This window comes from Bombus impatiens, unplaced genomic scaffold (assembly GCF_000188095.3).
Source record: "Bombus impatiens unplaced genomic scaffold, BIMP_2.2 scf_0136, whole genome shotgun sequence".
Classification (NCBI taxonomy): Eukaryota; Metazoa; Arthropoda; class Insecta; order Hymenoptera; family Apidae; genus Bombus; species Bombus impatiens.
The window spans coordinates 1,267,095-1,286,162 of record NT_176555.1 but is presented as its reverse complement, the minus strand read 5'-3'; the positions used below and the strand labels follow the sequence as shown (position 1 = coordinate 1,286,162).

General features: G+C 45.8%; 1 protein-coding gene across 2 annotated transcripts in view; it reads left to right on the top strand.

Annotated features, from left to right (window-relative positions):
- The first annotated feature begins 104 nt into the window (after positions 1-104).
- Positions 105-19,068, top strand: part of LOC100743699 (iroquois-class homeodomain protein IRX-6) — a 34,860-nt gene continuing 15,896 nt past the window's right edge. The window contains exons 1-2 of one of the 2 annotated variants that reach the window (XM_024365491.2): positions 105-3,362; positions 18,825-19,056. In XM_024365491.2, the coding sequence (XP_024221259.1) occupies positions 3,324-3,362; positions 18,825-19,056 (271 nt within the window). In that variant the 5' untranslated portion in view covers positions 105-3,323. The remainder of the gene's footprint in view (positions 3,363-18,824; positions 19,057-19,068) is intronic. The other variant, XM_024365492.2, reaches the window with a different exon arrangement.

Below are 19,068 nucleotides of genomic sequence, written 5' to 3'. Positions count from 1 at the left end.
CGCGCCAGGAGGGCGACAAGTAAGCGCGAGGAGGCGAGTTCCCTTGAAAGAACTGCGCAAAACACACTTTCGCGATGCCACGGCCGAAGTCGTCGTTGTCGTCATCGTATCCGTCGCTCGCCGTTGTCAACTTGTATATTGTTAGTGATCATCGGCACGTTGCCGCACTCGCGTACAACGGCCACGGACCAATCGTCCGATTCGGATGGCGATAGTCGACCGAACTTGTCGTTCGACGTGAATCAGTTTTTAAATTCAACCGTGGCTACGTGAAAAGAATTTGAAATCTCGAGGATCAATAGCGAGCGCGTCGTTTGTCATCGCAGGACTTTCTAAAACCGATGAGAATTGGTGGTGAAACGCGCGATGGGACATCCACGCATCATCGGCGCATTAAACTGCCGGTACGCGTTTATGCCGCGTAAACGTGCTCGTGTAATACGTTCGTCAGCTGGTGATCGTGCCTTTCACTGTATAAGTGTCGAGCGAGAGAGACGTCGCGACGGTGTTGGATCGAAGTGAAAAGCAAACGCGAAGTCAAAGTTGGACAGAAAGAGAGAAAAGTTGTGTAGTCAAGTGTCGCGTTGTGTGTGGAGCAAGAGGAAGGATCTCAGGAGGTGGGGGCCAGTGGTGTAGCGAGGGGACACCAAGTAGTTGACGATCGCCGCGGTGAAGGAGAAGAGATAGAAAGAGAAAGAAATAGAGTGGGAACATCGTAGTGGTAGTGGTGGTGGTGGGGAAACGTCAGAGTGTGCGGTCGTGTCCAAGAAAGAGGTGGAGAAGCGAACAGCAACGGGAGAGAGGGCAGCGAACAAACTACCGGGAAGAAGTCAGCGGCAAGTAAAGCAGCGCCGCCGAGGCTAAACTTCAGGATCTATCGAACTAAAATTGTCGTGTAGTTTCTGCCTCCTCTTCTCGCCCCTCCTAGCGCAACCTACCTCTCCCTTGACCCCACCAGAGCCCAACACGGTGGCAACGGCAGCATCTCGGCCGGTTGCGCCCCCTCTGACTCGAGCACCCATCCCCTCCACAAAACGAAAGCCGAACGAAGAGGGAAGAAAGCGGCGACGGTGGGGCGTCACGAGGGACGAGGAGCGTGCGATCGAGGGAGAAGAAGAGATCGGAACGTGTTGAGAAAGAGAGAGACCGAGAAACAGAAAGAGGAAAAGGAGAGAAAGAGAGGGAAGAACGGGTAACGAAGTGAGAGGGGGTAGGCAGGGAGCGCGTTAGCTGGCCCCACGGGCGACTCACCATATTTTATTGTCGCGTTTGCCGACGCTAACCGCTGGTGTACGGCTCCGTGCCCGATCTACGAAGATGCCGACCTGACTCGGAGAGAAGAGAAGTACACAGAACACTCGGCCTACTAGTAGAGTGCGGTACGAATTCGCGTGGGTTCGAGGTGCCGGTAGTGGCATCATCAGCCACCAGCAGAGGTGGCACCAGCTCCCCCACTACACCGCGCGGCGTGCCGGCCTGGACCCTCCCACCCGTCTCACCGAGGGCAAACCATCTCGCAAAAATCGTCCCCCTTTCCATGGAAGGAAAAGAACTACGGCGACGACTCTGCCACCACCACTGTCGAGCCGACCGTTTCTCGTCACTACCACCACCACCATCGGCACACTACCATCGTTATCGCCAGCGCCACCGTCACTGTACCGCCGCCTCCTCCTACACCGCGATCAACCGTCATCTCGGGGAACGAGGATACCAGAACTTACGGATTTCGATTGCGTTGTTCGCTCCTTCGACGAACGCACTACTTATAAACCACCGCTGGATTTACCATCACCTATTTACGTTTTCGGTGATTACCGATCAAAATCAGATGTCAGTGCCGATTTAAAAAAAGTGCGCGTGTGGATTGAACTCAACGGATAATCGAGATACTTATCGTTGATCGAATCATTATCCTTTGTAGCGCGCGCAAAAGAAGTTTCCGCCAAGTTCGAAAGGAGAGAGGGAAGAGTCGTCGCATGGACACGCGCCCTCCTTGTACCCCCTCTAAACAGTGAAAACATATACATACACACGCGTGTAGACGCACACGCACGCGGATCACGCAGAGGAGAAGACAGAAGTGCCGGGGCATTATACACGTGTGAGCCGCGCCAGTTTGTAGTTACTTGTTTAGAGTGCGCGCATGGATTTCGTGGTACTGTACAATCTGTGAATTAAGAAAATTCGTATCGACGAATTTTCGATTAACAAAAAAAAAAAGAAAATACAAGCTGTTCCGTGACATCAGTACACGGGGTGCGAAACAATCCGCCGTGTGGACGTATTCTACGAGCAAGAGAAGAAAAAAAGGAGAGCGGTGTGCGCGAACAAGTCGAACCTCACCTTTCCTTTTTCACGAACGTCTCTCCGTCACCATCGCTCGAGTTCTCGACCTACCACTCTCTCCCTCTCTATCTCTCGTTTCGCCTCTTGTCCGTCCCTCTAGCGCTTCCTCTCGCTCGCTCCTCCCTCTATTCCGTCTCGCTTTCTCATTTCCTCTCTTTCTATATCACGTTTTCTTCTTCGCACTCACACTTATGTACCTCCGCCTTCCTAACCGCTGAGCGGAGGACTGGATTCCGTCGAAAAGAAACGACGATTCGGAGGATAGTCGCGACCGATCATAGCTGGCGCGTCGATCGGATCAACGACGTGAGTTAGCTACACGAGCGAATCATCCACCGGCGCGTATAATACCCGCATTCAAGTACCGTGTTAATACTGTTGTAATTAGTTTATGGTTTACCGTTTTCTGCTCGTGAAACATCGTCTCTATTACCTGGACAAAACGATCCTTATTTTTCGATCTCGATCGTACACGGTGGCTAGTGTGAACTGTTCTCGTTGACTTACGGTTGTCATCGTTCTGTGCTAGTCGTGAACGAGTCCCGAAACCAACAGTGTCATCTACACGACTGCGTTGCGGTCGAAGCTCGGAAAACTGGTCCCTGCCTCTCTGGTGCCTGCGTCTGTGACAGTGCGAGTGTATACGACTGAAGACCGCTTTCAGGGTTGAGTACAGTTTGGTACTAGACAGTGCAATAAAACACGCGCGAGTTACGTATCTATAGTGAAAAATTTCTCTCCGCTTTTTACGCTGTTTTGTCATTTGTGACTATATCTGTACAACTCTATTTCTTTCTCGTCGCGTGCCACGTGGTGAAAAGAAAGAAGTTAAGAAGGGATACACGGAGAAAAGAAAAAAAGCAAAAGTGATAGTTGTTTCGAGTGACTTGGTGAGACTGCAACAGATGCCACAGTCTGAAAGGATGATCGCGTAGCGGCGCCCGACCATCACGGCCCTGAGTGGCCGACACATCATGTCACAGTTCTCTTTTCGAGGATCACCAAATCTACAGGTGAGTCCTCCACTTTTCGGGCTTATTCGCTTTTTTCATTCGAAATCTATCGTTTACCAGGATAGTTTTGCGATTGCGTCGAGTGACACGATTACGATAGTGATGGATGTACTTTCGAATCGATGTCTTTCGATGACATTAATCAGCGCGTTGTAACTGAACTCAATCGTCTGATTTGTGAACTTCGTTGCCTCATTGTCGATATCATTCAAGGAAACTGTATCAAGTTTTGATTTAATCGAGCAAACGAGTCTTATAAAAGTAGGAATACAAAGTGTACACGCAGGAATTTACATATTTATACGTTGTGGCGTTATAATAGGAAAGATAGATGCTAAACAAACTGATCAAAACATGTTTATCTATCCCTTTATTCATGCGCATTATGTTAAAAGACAGGGAACAACATAGATTTCTTTCGTTATCTGTGACGTCATTCACATCTAATCGTTTTATCATGAAACTATTAAAAGAATCTTTTTGCTTCTATCATGTTTGAAGGTTCTCTTACAACAAAAAAAGGAAACTCATTATATCCAGTCGTTATGTTATGTATATGTTTAAATTCAGCATAATTTACCTCAAATACCTTTTTGTTCATAAAGTTCTGAGCAATGAAGCACTTAGAAATCAATTTCCTTGGTCTTGGAAAAAATGGTCTTATACAAGAGCAGAATAAAGGAAACATTAGCTGTATCTACATGTGACTACGATAACTGGGGAAACAAAACTCGGTATTGAAATATCCGTGACAAGTGCGCGCATATTTCAACGTTAAACGTTCGATATCGGAAGAAACGCAAAGTACACAATTCTAGAACCATCATGATATGTAGTTGTCGTTCGGTCGGTAGATGTACGAATCCGGATATAATTTCAACCGTTTGAAAGTCAAATGTATTCAACGGTCAAAAGCCTCACCTATTTGTGACTATCTGTTTCTTCTCGTGTGTGACTTCGCATATGCCAAGCTAACCAGCGAATGAATCGTTTATGCTGTTGACTATTCACCGCGAAAGCGGATATCGTCCCTGCCGTTGCGGACGCGCTTTTACGAGCTGTCGAGGAAGCTGCTTTCTTCGTTCCCCCGAGTTACGACTGTTGCTTGATTTCGTTGGAAGAGGCTATTAACGAAATTGCACATGATACATTTTCAACTTCTTTAATCTTTGGGATTTCCCCGATGTATTTAATGTGTTTGTCGTATACTAAAAATGGCTTGTTATGATTTCTGTAGCCATTAGTGTATGAAATACTTTTAGAACTAATATTAAAGTAATAATATTACAATAACGTTACGTTATAGGAGTTTTGAAGATATAAAATAGGAAGAATTAACAAGCGAATTGAATATCATAGAGAACATAATTTAGTGGTGGCGCTGCTGAAATTTTAAGTGTAATATGGCGCTCGAATTTTGTGTGCCACGAGAGCAATTTCTTAATATATTCAGTTAAGTTTAATCTTGTCCACCTGAATTGATTACATAGATTAAAGACGTTATAAGCTTTCAAAAATTACCATTTAGATTAATCGTTATATCTTATTAACTTTGAAATTACAAAGTCTATATACATATAGGCATTATGGATAAAACATGAGATTTAGAGATGGCGCTGTCATAAAATCACACCCTGCGAAACATACAAACTTCATACGTGGCATGTATGATATATCACGCGTTTACAATTTTCCAACTTGTTTATGTCGTCCAACTATATCAGTGTAAATGAGTTATCCATAAAAATTTCAAGTCGAAAGCCTAACAATTAGTCGCCGCACCGATTCATTTCGGTTGCATGACCGCAACGGATAATTTGTAGCGTGGGATCTTGTTCGTTGCGAAAATGGATAGCCGTTGGCAAGCCTGAGAGATTCGGTACCACGTGTCCTGACATGTTGCATATAGGTGTACGTTGCATACCTATGCACTGTGCATAGCGCCGAGCTGAGAACATGTGTTGCCACGCCTAAAGCAACGTTCCGAAATGATCGAAGAGCTTGCGCCCGGCTAGAATAATTATCTCGTCTTACCATGAACGAGCTTTTTACCATGAACGACCTTTTTGCCGCGATATCTACGCTGTTGGTATGGCTGCAACGCGTCTTTGAAATGACGATTCGAACGCCCCTTTTTCCATCATTAACGTTCCTTAAAGTATGTTATTACTTCTACATAATTTATAGAATATAAGAAATGTTCTTATAGTCTTACATTTGTGTACTGGAAATCGTGTTTAAGTTTAAAAATTAAGTTGGAAATTTTGTCTACATGCTTAAAATATACTTTTTCTGTACATTTTTATTTTCTGAATAAATTAGTTTATTACGTAACGTTTAAAAAGCTTAATCATCTTCGCGAGTTTGTACAAAATTGTTATACTACTACTTTGTAGACGAAAGTGGTTAACCGTGTTTCTACCGGACACGCTTTGTCTAGTAGACTAAAATAACGTGTTTGAAAGGTGGCAATTTTTCACGTGACCAACAATTCAAAATAGCAATCGATAATGCCTTCTGTAAACAAGGCACGAAGCATATAGTGGAATCGTTTGCGTATCACATTGTTTAAGTGCCGATAAAAATTAATGGTTTATTATCTATGAGTATTACTCCACTTATAACACAGTTAAATAAACAAGCAAGCACTTTAGTCACGGTTGTTGTTTTATCGTTGACATACTTTTCTTTCCGATTCCCGTTGCCCGTCATCTTTACAAGTTAATCATAGCGTCGCTTAGCGCACATCATTTGTTATACCATAATAATTAGAGAGAGAGAGAGAGAGAGAGAGCCGTTGAATCATCGAACGCCACTTTCTCGAAGAGCGTGTGCGACATTATATCATAATTATGTCACAGCCTAGCTAAAAATCAATGATAAGTTGCATTTATATTCCGTCGTTCATGAAGCCAAGTTTTGTCCTTTTATCTCCTATATTCTTCCTTTTTTCGTGGTCTGTTCGTCTAATAAACAATAAGATGTTAATTGTAGTTAGCTCTCTTATTGTGGATATATCAGCTTCATATCGGTTGACATTTGCGCTACGTCGATGACGTAACGAGTCGTTGCGCCCGTCGAAGGAATTGCAAGCCGTAAGTACGTACAACACGCGAAGCGTGTAAACTGATCGTTAATAACTGCAAACTACATTCAGGCGTGTTCAACATCGGCTATCGTTGAGTACTTTCTTAATATTCAACCGATGATACTCGTCTCGACGAAATCACACTGAACCGTTCAATTTTAATTTCTTCATCACGATAGAAATCACTCCGTATTCTTACTTAACCTTACACCATCGTTTCGATTAGATCTCTTCGATTGAAACCTCTGGTGGAATACTTGTTAAGAAGCATTCACGACAACGAACATGTTTCACGTTCGTTCTCGTATGAGTGCAACGTGTTTAGTGTTTACGGCGAGAAAAAGGAATGTCCTCGGTATGGCAACGGGCTTTAATTTTGGCCTGAAAAACACTGAGCGGTTCACCCTCGAAGAATGAAGATCTCGTCTCGCAGCAACGACGACCGTGCATTAAATTTAGAACGTGATGAATTCATATCGCTAATCTGTGTCATTAAATCTAATTGAAGTAACGATACTTCTATCCTTTCCGTCGTATCACTCTTTCTTAAATCCGTCGTGTATTTTTGTCTCTGAACATATCAAAAGCGAAGTGACTCCAGACAAGATCAAGACCGAACGAGTGTATTTTTGTATTTCTCCATATCGCGGACGATTTCGATTTTGAGATAAGCAAAGATTGCAAGTATGATACAAAGTTGAAATAACTTTTAGTGTGAACAGCTTTTGATCGAAGGTTATCTTGTTTGCCTATGGGCGTTGAAAATAAAAATCAGCAGAAAAGGTACTATAGACTTTCTTAAATAAGATAATCCGAAGGCAACATTTCTATGTACACTAACGTGTAAATATTACCTTAACACTAATCATTAACACATAACATTCCATATGTAAGTATAAATCATCCTATACACGTTTACCTTCATACTTTCCATTTGGTTTTTACATATCAAGCCGAACATATGTCCAGGATTTACGTAAATATAGCTTCGCGGCGTGTACATTCTTTTTTTTGGCAAGCCTCTATCTGTTCTTATCAGTATCCGTCCTTCTAAAATTCCATATGCTTTTCGTATCTTTGTAACACACATACAATGTCTTCGGCATTCGTGATAGCAGTAATAGTCCACGTTTGTAGACGAAGCTACAAAAAGCGTTGAGCGCGATTATTAGCGCAAGCTCGCCACGAAATTACCTTCGTGGCCGCTTCTCGTGACCGCCCTTCTCCACGACTCGAATTATAAATCGAGTTGCCGTGGAATTCGCGGAATTGCGAGGCCTGCGTAATCCGCGTGATATCGAAGCGCGGGGTGGTGGCGAGTGGCGAGGGAAGAAAATTCGGCCGCGTTTCCAGCCTCTACCGGAATGCGGTTCCACACGGGCAGAGCGTATGACGATGGACGACGATCACGAAGTGGTCGCGACTAGAATTCCTGAATGACGCTGGTCGCGTAAAAATTATGAATGGCCATATTATTGCAAGTTGGCAGCGAGATGTGCCGCAGCACGATACGTTGCTATATAGATACGATCTCCGGTAGTAGTTTGCGCCCGGCAGTTAGCGCTGTTTCGCTCGCTGACTCGACGCTACTCGATCCAATCGAGCTGACTCAGATCCTCCGCCCTCACTCTCTTGCACGTTCGCGCTCTCCTTCTTCCTCTCTTCCTTGCTCTTTCACTTCTTTTCTCCGTCTCTTGGTGCTTCGCTGTTGCCTCATTGCATTCATTCACTCTCGCATGCTGGTTCTTCTCTCTCTCCTCTCCTTTCCTTTCTTTCAAGTCCTGTCTCTTGTTCCTTCCGATCGTTGTTACCCCTTTCTCTCTCCCACCCTCTTCTGCCCTCCTTTTTCTCTCCTTTCCACGGATTCTTCTATTCATTCATTCGAGCACACGCTCTCACGCGTTTTGCACCCGTTTTTCTTTTGCTTTCTTCCCTTCTTTTTTCTCCCTTGCCCACTATCTTGCCACCAACTTTCCTCTTTTCCACCTTTTTTTTATTTAGTTCTCTTTTTAGCCACCGTCTTTTATTTTCTTCGCCTTTAAATTCTCTTTTTTCTTCCTCTTCTATCTTTTTTCTTAATCGTTCTTTCTTACTTCGAATTCATTCAGCCCGAGTTTCGCGACCGTCTTTCCAACTAACAGCCCCCTGTCACACCCCTACCCTGATCTCCTTTGGAATAAATGCACGGTGCCCGTTGCAGTTACACGCATACAATCGCATATATAGAGTTGCGTGTGTTGAACGCGTGCAAGGAGCCGTGCGCGCGGCGTTGTGACAGGAACATTGTTGCTGGTTGACGGTCACCATGCGCCTGAGACTTCCGGCGCTCCGGTTACATTTCGACATAGCGGTCCAATTGTCGTCGCCGATAAATCAGCCAGGCTTTATCGTTCGCGATTAGTCTTATGAAATCTGCTAGCCTCTTTCTTCCGCTTCGATTCCGCTGCTGTCGATACTGCTACGTAGAATCGGCAGATAAAGAGTCGAGGATCAAACCTTCGCGGATCAAACATGCACGGTTATTATTCGAGTAATGCATACGAGGTTAACGTTACTCATACACTTTATCTCGTTTTAGCTGGAATAAGTTGTATCGCATAAAAAAGCATATATTAAATATAGCGATATTTGTACATATTTCTTTTTTCTATAGCGATTGAAGGATTCGAGGAAAACTAGACGTACCATTTGTCGTACAAAGAAAGCGTTCAGAGGAAATCTTACGAACGAAACAGAGAGATTATATATTTCTAACTGTGTGTCTCTCCATTTAATCTCGAAAAACTCCTCTCCCCGTCGTGAAGACTAGCCCCACTTACAAACTTCGCCCATGAAGGATAGAGTCTTGACAACTTAATGATTCCCGGATACGAAAACACCAATGCCTTCCCCAACTATGTGTGAGTTCATCAATATCGAAGCCTCTCGTACTTCTCTTCATCCTAACTTTATCTCTTGAAAACAAAAAACCCTATCACTGCATCGACGTTACTGTAAAATAATTCGGTCGAATGAACCGCAGAAACCTACCTATAATGAAACATCCTTACCAGAGTAACCCTGTTACCGATGAAAATCCACCGACAGAATCTTCCCGGTCTAAGAACGTCCATCGAACAATGGGATCCTCCTTCCGTGAGGACGCAAATGTTCGATCAGTTTTTACTGAGAGAAACGTCGTTCCATGGATTTCTCGTTGCTCGGGGATGGGAGACGTCGATGCAGATTCTACGGAAGCCAAAGAGAGAGAATGCTAAGTTCTGAGGTAGAAAGATCGGTGTGTAATCGGTGTTGGAAGCGTTCGAGGGAAGGCGAGACGCGCCGCAGATCTCTGATCGTTCGCGCGCGCGGCAACTGGATAATTTATTGAAATTGTCGTTACAGGAGTCGTTGCTATTTTATCCAAGCAGAGACGTGAGCACACGTTTTCCACGCGCGTGTAACGGTAGTGGTACCCGCGCGAAAGAAGGGTTCAGTCGCGAATGCCTAATCTTTCTCACGGTATAAATCATTGGTTCGCGACCACCGATCTCTGCGTATGTGTGTGTGTGTGTGTATCGCGTGCAGTGCAATAAATTCCGCGGGGCTGCTTGTAAACGAACCATTACGAATTCGGTGTCCCGTGACTTTCCTGTTTCAGCGGTTTCTCCGTCTGTCTCTCTGTATTCCGAGATCGTTTAACCCTTAGCAGTCCGCGAACATTGCAGTCAGTTCCAATTCGTGTTGGGACGAATTTTTTCCCTTGCCAGCTAGTAACTTGTATGGTGGAATAGCCACGTGGTTGTTAGTCGAAGTACGCGAAACTCGCTCTCGAGAACAGAGTAGATTTCCTGGTAATTGATGTTGTTAGAGACGTTTAGGTGCAGACTGTGTACCTCCTTTGGAATAGTGCTTCCATTTTTTTCTTAAAGAACGCAAAATTGTCTTCAGAAGTAAAGTGAAGTCAAAGAGATTGTTATAATATGTGCTCTACCTAATGTCATTGGTTCTTCGTCATCGTTGAAGGAACTTATACACAAACAAAGAATATCTAATAATGTATTAAGAAATCGTAACTAGTATTATTAATAAACGTGTAACTATATCTCGAAGATAAAAAATCCACACCTTTCATAGGGTAAACCTACACTATACAAGCAAATAAAAAAAAAATTTCCTTATCGAGGTATACATTTAGATAACTGCGGCGGATCGATATCAGTAGGACGCCGACAGGTCGAGCCGCGGGTACCAGCCGCCAACACCAGAGGGCTACGACGACAACGAGTCTGCCTGTATGAAGGCAAAGAGGCATAATGCAAAATTTGCTATCACAATCCGCTAATGAGTCTCAATTCCACTAAAAAGGTAAGGTACTGTGGCGGATCGGTATCAATAGGACGCAGACAAGTCGAGGCATCAACGCGGCGCAACACCTCCCAGGCGATCCGCTGGTACCAACTGCCAACACTAGAGAGCTACGACGACAACGAGTCTGTCTAACTCGCTAGCGGTCGAATATACGAGCGATTGATACAAATACCGCACCTAGCGAGACTCCCTTTACGTCTAAGGCAGGGACTACCGGGCATAGCTCGAAAGCCGAGGGAGGTGAGCAAGTGGTGGCGAAGGAACACAAGGACCCCAGATTCGTTTCGCTTACAAGCTCAGTAAAGTAGCCGCTCGTTCGTACCAATTCAATGAACCAACTTTAACAACTGATCATCTACCTATCGACGCCCGTGGTCGTGCCGAGCATCTTCGCTACATATTTGCATACTGAGCCTGTAAGCGAAATGAATCTGGGGTCTCGTGTTCCTTCGCCACCACTTGGTCTCACCTCCCTCGGCTTTCGAGCTATGTCCGGTAGTCCCTGCCTTAGACGTTAGAGGGAGTCTTGCTAGGTGCGGGGTTTTTTTATATCAATCGCTCGTATATTCGACCGCTAGCGAGTTAGACAGACAGACTCGTTGTCGTCGTAGCTCTCTAGTGTTTGGCGGTTGATACCCGCGGCTCGACCTGTCGGCGTCCTATTGATACCACATAACTATGACTCTGCACAGAGACAAGACTCGATTCGGTCTTCGCTAGAGAAGGAGACAGGATCGAAAGCGAGGCGTGAAAAACAAAGATCACAGACTAGTCGCAGGAAGAATGTCTCGAGCTCGAGTTTCGAGTTTTATTTCTCGCAACGCAACATCTAACACGTTGCTTTGAGATTACAAAGTAACTTTTTTCCGTGCGATAAGCCTCGGTATCGCTTAATAGCCTGGCTCGACTACGTGTGTGTATGTTTAATAGAGATCGAGGTGCCTAGGTATACCGGCACGGAGAATACGATCATGCCAACGAGGACGAAAGTATCGTGCGACAATGCGTAGAGACGGATGTATACCGGTATCGTTCGGCTGACAGTGTTAGCAAATGACGCCGGATGCGCTATTGTATCGTTGCGAGTTCTCTTTTGATAACGCCACTCACGCTGTTAATCGCATTACGGCGAAACTTAGGTGTCAGATGGCGATCCTGCGGAGAGTCCAGAACCAAAGACCGCTCGTTCCTCGTCTGCTCGCTTTTGTCGAAGCGCGTGCAAATCTTTCTCGTCGCCCTTTAACCTTCTTCCGTGCTCGGGAATCATGATTGTCTCTCCGTTCGTTCGCAACCCCTTGCCTCGATCTTGCGTTTTGATAACGTTCCTCCAGTCAACCGTCTTATATACGAGAGCCACGAGTGTGAAGGAGCGTACCGATTAGTAACGAGCAGCGAATTAATTTAACCGGATACCGCGCAGCACATGCGGCCACAGTGAAACCCCGTGAGAACGAACGATTTCACGGTTTATCAGATTTCGTTTACATTCGGGGTCCTAGGAACCAAAACCGACCAGGTTTCCTGTCTTTTCGATGTGCCACGATTTCCCTGGGATTCCGCAGGGATTTCGTCTTTCACTACGAATCGGCACATCTTTTAGGTTACAGAAGTTTTCGTGTCGTATCGTTCGATTTTGAGAATTTCAAAAGTTCTTTCTTTGCGAGCTTTCAGAAAAGAATTTTGGCTCTCTTTTTGTCCTGTTTATGTCTCGATTTTACGATTGCTCGTGTTTTGTGTATTGACTATTTGTTTCATTTCGAGTTTCGATATTTTGAAATAATTTTTGTCACGAATATTGGTTTTTCATCGTTCATTAGTGAAATTGGCGGATCGAATTCTAAGAAAGTACGTGAGCGCTGTTCGTTACGTGTTTACCCGTTTGAAGGTTTCGCAAACGTTTTGGTCAATGAGGTGTGATCGACGAATTCGGTGTGATTATGAATGGTTAGTGTTTTCATTCTGCCCCCATTGCAAAGCGGGAGCAAAGCGGAAGTTTTGTTCGATAATAATACGAAACGCACGCCGATAAATAAAATTCGCGGATCGATGTTCTCAGAAATCGGATTATTGATAAAATAATCGCACCTTCTACGAAGCGTTTCTTAATGAACTCTAAAGTTACACTCGGTTTGGTACAATCGAAATTTCAGAATTCCACGAACAATCTACAGGAAGTGCATTTATTAGACGTGCGATCACAATCAATTTTAGTACCAGGATACGTATTTAACCAAACAATTAGTCTTTATAAAGTTGATCAGCTTGGTTTCTGTCTGTTTCAAACGATTCTCTCCATATGTACTTCAAATATTTCAATCGAATCTTAACCAAACATGTCCTCATTCAATCGAGAATAACTATCAAAATTATGACAACGTTAACCTACTATACATTACTATCTTGCATCCTACGTAGGTTTCCCGGAACGATCGAACGAAACAGCAAGGGTCGAACTAAACAGGGACTAACGAGAACAGGGTGGGAACATAAGTAAGTGCTGCGAGGCCTAAACACACACGCGAAGAAGGTCCATCAATCTGGCCTGGAGTCAATATTGACTCGGTTGGGCCTCGTTGCAAAGAGGGCATCATCTCTCGACCGGTCCCTTTTCTCTCGCCAGGACACGCGTGACAAATGCTTCGTGTGCAAACAGCGGCGCATCTGTGTCCACAGGATAACCGATTCTCTTTTCGGATCTATAAATCGTGGAAACACGACGTAGTTCGTTGCTGAATCCAGCTCCTGCGCATCGGTCCTCTATGTACCGTGTGCTCATCCTCGCTATCCGATTCTTCGTTTCAACGCGCGCTTTCTACTCGTATTCTCGCTCTTTAGCTTTTTCCACGCGAATAGGATTGCTCAACCAGCGTGCTCGCGATTTCTTAAAACACACGCAGCGGTCTCGAATCTTTTCTGCTACGCGATTACTCGCCGAGGCGGTTATATGCGGCTCGGTATCGCGTGCTACGTTTTTCAAAGAACGATCGATAAAACGTGCTTATATCGGAGAGACACGTTCGTCGAAGCATCTTCCCTTCCTCTGCTTTTTCCCTTTTTCCACGCTTCCGCCCCACTCTGTACTCGTTCCACGGAAACAACGAATGGCGACGATGAACGTGTTAAAGCGAACCATCTGCCCGCTGAATATGGATACGCAATAAATTCGAAGGAGCGCGCCACGTCCGCGCTGCTGTTCCACGCCGCGGCGCGGTGCGAGACGATCCGCACGCCGCGAGCACCGCCAAAAAAAGCCATTGGTCAATCTACCATCGCGATCGCGTGTCTTTCCTTCGGACCCGGTTCCCGATGATCTTTCCTCGCCGCGGAACCAAGAGAAGGGACAGTTCTTGTCGGGGCGAGCAGAAGAAAGGAACGACACGAGATCGCGACGTTACGTGTTCCCACGTCGACGCGACTGTTACATTGTGCATATAAATCGCGTCATAAAACGCGTGTATACCGAGGGCTGATCTCCCGTGGCCATGTGCACGGATCGAGCTGGGCGAGAGCAAGAGGAAGGAGGAGAGCCGAGTAGAGTGTATGTACTGGTTTGCTAGGCCCTTCTCTCGATCGCGTAGCCAAGCATTCTCTCGACGACCGTTTCCACCCGAGGACTTCCAGTTTTTTCCATAGCCAAGATCGGACGTCCATCGATCATCCATCCGAGTGTCTACGCAGCCCCGCGTGCACGATATATCGCTTTTTCGTGGGGCCCGCCGACACAGGTATGCCGAGCTTAGAATGGCATTGTCCATGAGCGGAATCGCGAAGAATTTTCTGCAAAGCCGCGCACAAGGTGTCATCCGATATCTCGGGCCTTCCGCGAACCCCTCTTTTACCATTCCCGTTCCTCTGCGTCCCGTTCGCGTGATTTCACGCCGATACAGATAATTTCCGAAAATATATACTTGGTGGTTTTGGTATCAGGGGACTTGTTAGAATAACCCGATTCTTTTGCAGTATCATAGGACGCGTTAGAAGAATTGTCTCTCTTTTTTACTTCAATATAATCATCTGACAGTCTACTATCGTAGTATTGAAAATATACGGTATCGGACAAGCTCCGTTACTACAGGACGTTCTGTGGAATTCGTAGATAATCTTACGTACGATTTAACTCGACTATGGCATTCCACCTCTATCTAAACTATTAACGCTACCAATTGCCTTGTTCGAGACATTTACAGCGCTGACACCTAGAAATGTTAGTCGCCATCAAGCTACCGAACACTAAAATTCTTTTTCCACATGTTCTCAACACGTTCAGCTACGATAGAACCTGTAGCTGGAGTCGTGCAGTAATCGTATCGTAATGCATCCTTGCCATACGTGACAGTGGTCGCAGCTTCCGTTTTCCTTTGGCCAAGAGCTGCGTGCGCCCCGGAGAGAAATCGTGGCACTAGCAATTAGCATCGTCGTGGAACAAACGAGCCATCCTATCGGGCTAATGCCTCGATATATCGATCCCTCGGCGCGCGAATAATTGTCGCTCTTCGTGGTAGCCAGCTTCGACGAACTCTGCAGCTCTATAGCCACGACACGGCTACCTTGAACGCTACTTTAAAGGCGGCGAGAGCCAGGCGAATCTGGCGACTACGAGCTCCAAGGTGTGATATAGTTGCCGGTTCTGTGTACACGGTTGCGAGAGTGCTGCACACGGGCTCTCACTTCTCTCGTTCGATGCGATCGCGTGGAGTAACTCAGGAACTGGCGGCCGCTTCTTCTTCTCCTCTCGGACCGTAGCACTGAATTATGGTCCGTGGCTCCGGACACTCGCCAACACGCTTCGTCGTTTAACCCCATGCCCGATCCCGAGCCCCGAAGCGCATTCTTCCCGTCCTCTGCTTTTCTCTCGAGGACCTCTCACAGGATTCTTACGATTCCCGGTGAGAACAGCCGCCTCGCAGTATATCTGCCGCCCCGATGCACTCTTCCTGCGGCTCCTGCGACCTTCTGTCTTTTACCCGATACACAGGCGTACCGAATCTTGTCCATAGAAGCATACCTATGGCAGGATGAAAAACATAGCGGTGCATGCTAAGATTTAGGGAATTTGAATTTCGTCAGGTATTCAAATTTTTGAAAGTATGACACTTTAACTTTTATGATTAGATCGTGATTTCGTTCTCTGTCACAGAAAGATACGATGCCGCTTTTACAACAATAAGCATAGAACAGTCTGCTCCATAAAAGTTAAGGTTTAACCTACGTCATTATGTATATGTATGAGCGGACCAAAATTCTTTTCACAATTCTTACCAGACTCCATAAAAATTGATTCGTACTGTAGCAAAAACGATTGACAAATACCGGCAAATAAATCGCGAAATAGAGCGTCGCTCGATCATCGCGACCGCGATTAAAATATCAACCGGTGTAAGCCCCTGTAGCTTACAATTCGCGCGTGCGCGTATTAGCAAAACCGTAGCTCGAAACGCGGCATGATCAAAAAGAGAGAAGGGACGATGTGTATTTGGCGAACCGAGTATTCCAACGCGCGTATCGAGTTTTATCGAGTTCGATCGAGATACTTTTGTCCTTCCTGTCAAACGCGATTTCCAGCCACGGCTGCGTGGATCCTGACCATCACAGTGTTATACTGCCAGGCAGTTGGAAGCGTCAGACAGAACGGCGTAACCGGGACACGCATTAATGCCACTCTCTCGGTGCCATAATGCGCGGCGGGTCACGTTTTTCGTCCCAATACAATGCACGCGCGGTCCTGCCTTTCGGCAATATGTTTCGGAGCCATCGAAACGAGGCGATGGATGGATGGATGGATGGATGGATAGATGGATTGATGCGGTCGAATAGGGACGTTCCACACGCAGGGGGTTTGTTTAGGCTCCGCCGCGCGAAAGCCACTCAACCCGCTAATCTATTTAGCCGTGCTGTTTGATATAGAATTAATGAGGACGCCTTGGTATTATGTACGGGCTTGATTTTCGGTTTACCTTCCCGAGGATGAAAAGGGGGGAGCGCGCGTCCAAGACCTTTAGACTTAGCAGTTGCTCCTCTGGCTTTTCACGCCGCTGCGCTGCTGGAAAAGTCCTTTTAGGGTGGTGGTTTCTCTCTTTCACCCTCTCTCTCTCTCTTTCTCTTTCTGGGTGTGGTTCGTTCGCGCAGCTGCTCTCCCGTTGTTGCTCTGCCTGTCGCCGATTATCGGCGTCGAACGTGCCACCGGAGGCGTTTATTGTTTCGTAAATCGGAAACAATCGCGTCGGCAGGTGTGTGTTTAACGGAAGTCCCTCGGTTCCCTGGAGGCTGCGCGCCACGGATATATCGGGTTAAACGGATACGTTTCGGATATTTCGTACACACAATTCGCTCTGAGAGAAAGTCGCACGATTAATATGGAAATGTTACATCGTTTATTAGCGTGTTTAGATAACGCCGAGTAAATTATGCGCGTGTTCTTACGGAAGTTGCTAAAATTCGACGAACGGTTGGAATAATTTGTAATAGTTTCCACGACGAATCGGCTGTCTTTCTATCCGGTCAAACGATCTAACCTACGGACTCGCGTATCAACGAATTCATCGGTCCGTTTCGAGAAACGCTAAACCAACCGGACTTGCAACCGAACACGATATCGTTCGCAGTTAACTCGTGGCGGGTTTCATAACGCCGTTCGATCAATTTTCCCGCGATCAACGACCATTAATTCGTTCTTAACGAGCTCTGGCGCGCAGCAAAATGGGAAGCTTGCGACCTGCTCCACTTCGCGTGCATCCGTGCAATCGGAGAACGTGTAACACGGCTGGAGATCGAGTAACGATTAAAACGTCCAGTCTCGGTGATGCTGGCGTTGACGTTGTCAGCGAATCTTCGACGGTGATACCGGTAGTCTCTCCTGAGCAAACTTTTTTTTATGTTAATATGCTTCCCCATATGTGTACCCAGTTGCGTACGTACGGTCGTAGGAGCAAGTCTCGACGCGTATGGCAGTTTCGAACGAGTGTCTACAAATGTGAAAACACGACGATTACGAGTTTCCCGATTTCGTAACCAGCTAATGGCGGCGCGAATGGACGACGGTTCGTAGCACCTGGTACACGGTCGTTCGCCGTCGCTTGAACGACAAATGTCGAGCGTAAATCTGACCGCGAGTAGGTCAAGAGACGGAGGTAAATTTTAAGCTCGCGATAAAAAATTGCGGTAAAAAGAGGAGCAGTTAGCGTGTAACGCGAGAAAAGGTAAAGAGAGGGATCCATGGAGAGTGGGTGACCTACGGAACATAAACGCACTCTCCCACTCTGGATTGTTTACCGAGAGAAAGGAGCAGGGCGGTCGTCGAGGATTTTCAAGCAAACAGTGGCGTTGTAACGAGTCGTTGTTTAAGCTCAGCGTTTTCGGAACGATTTTGTCGAAAGACGCGAAACATCTTGTTTTCGCGAAGATACGCAAGTTATCCTTCCCCCTTTTAACGCGTGGCTCGCAACCGATACGCGGCAATGCAAACAATTTTTAGTCAAGAATGTATCTCCTGTTTAAATTATGATACGTACCGACGAATGTTCAGGGCGCTGGACATGTATACGATCGATCACGTAGCCGTCTGTTGTTTGGTAAATATAATAATACGTCATATCTCAGCCGAAGTTAAGAAGTCTTTTTATCTAAATACGTATTTCTCGTCGAATATCACAATATATCGATAAAACGCTAAAAAAGTTCATTTTTTCTTATACGTCTCTCAAATGAATTTCGTACACTGTTATCCTAATTATTGCATCAGCCTAGTGATCACGTTTCATAATTTAATATCTGTAACGACGATTACAAAAAAATCAATCAGGGATCTCTTGTATAATTTCTGCACACGCTTCTTATCGCTAATGATACCGATAACAACAACAGAATTTATCTTTTCCTAACTTAAGTAATTAATCAATATCACGCGAGTACTTTCTTGACCATCCTTTTATTTCTTCTAAATATATCTATGTAATCTATATAATACTATCGCACACTACGTATATATTATACAATCTTATCAAAAATTATGCTATCTGTTGTTCCAGTGTCCTGTGACAGTGAGCTCGTCGCTGACGTCCTCTGCGGCCTCGCCGGTCTCCGGTACGATCCTGAGCGCAGGCGGTTCGTCGCTGGTCAGCGTAGCGGGCACCACCACGAATCATCCCCTGGGCGTAGCTGCCGGTCTATCGAACGCGAGGATGGCGGTGACCAGCGCGGTGGTTAGGCCGCCAGGTAGCCCAACCACGTCGGTCAGCCCGTCGCAGGGTCATCCGCCACCGACGACCGGCG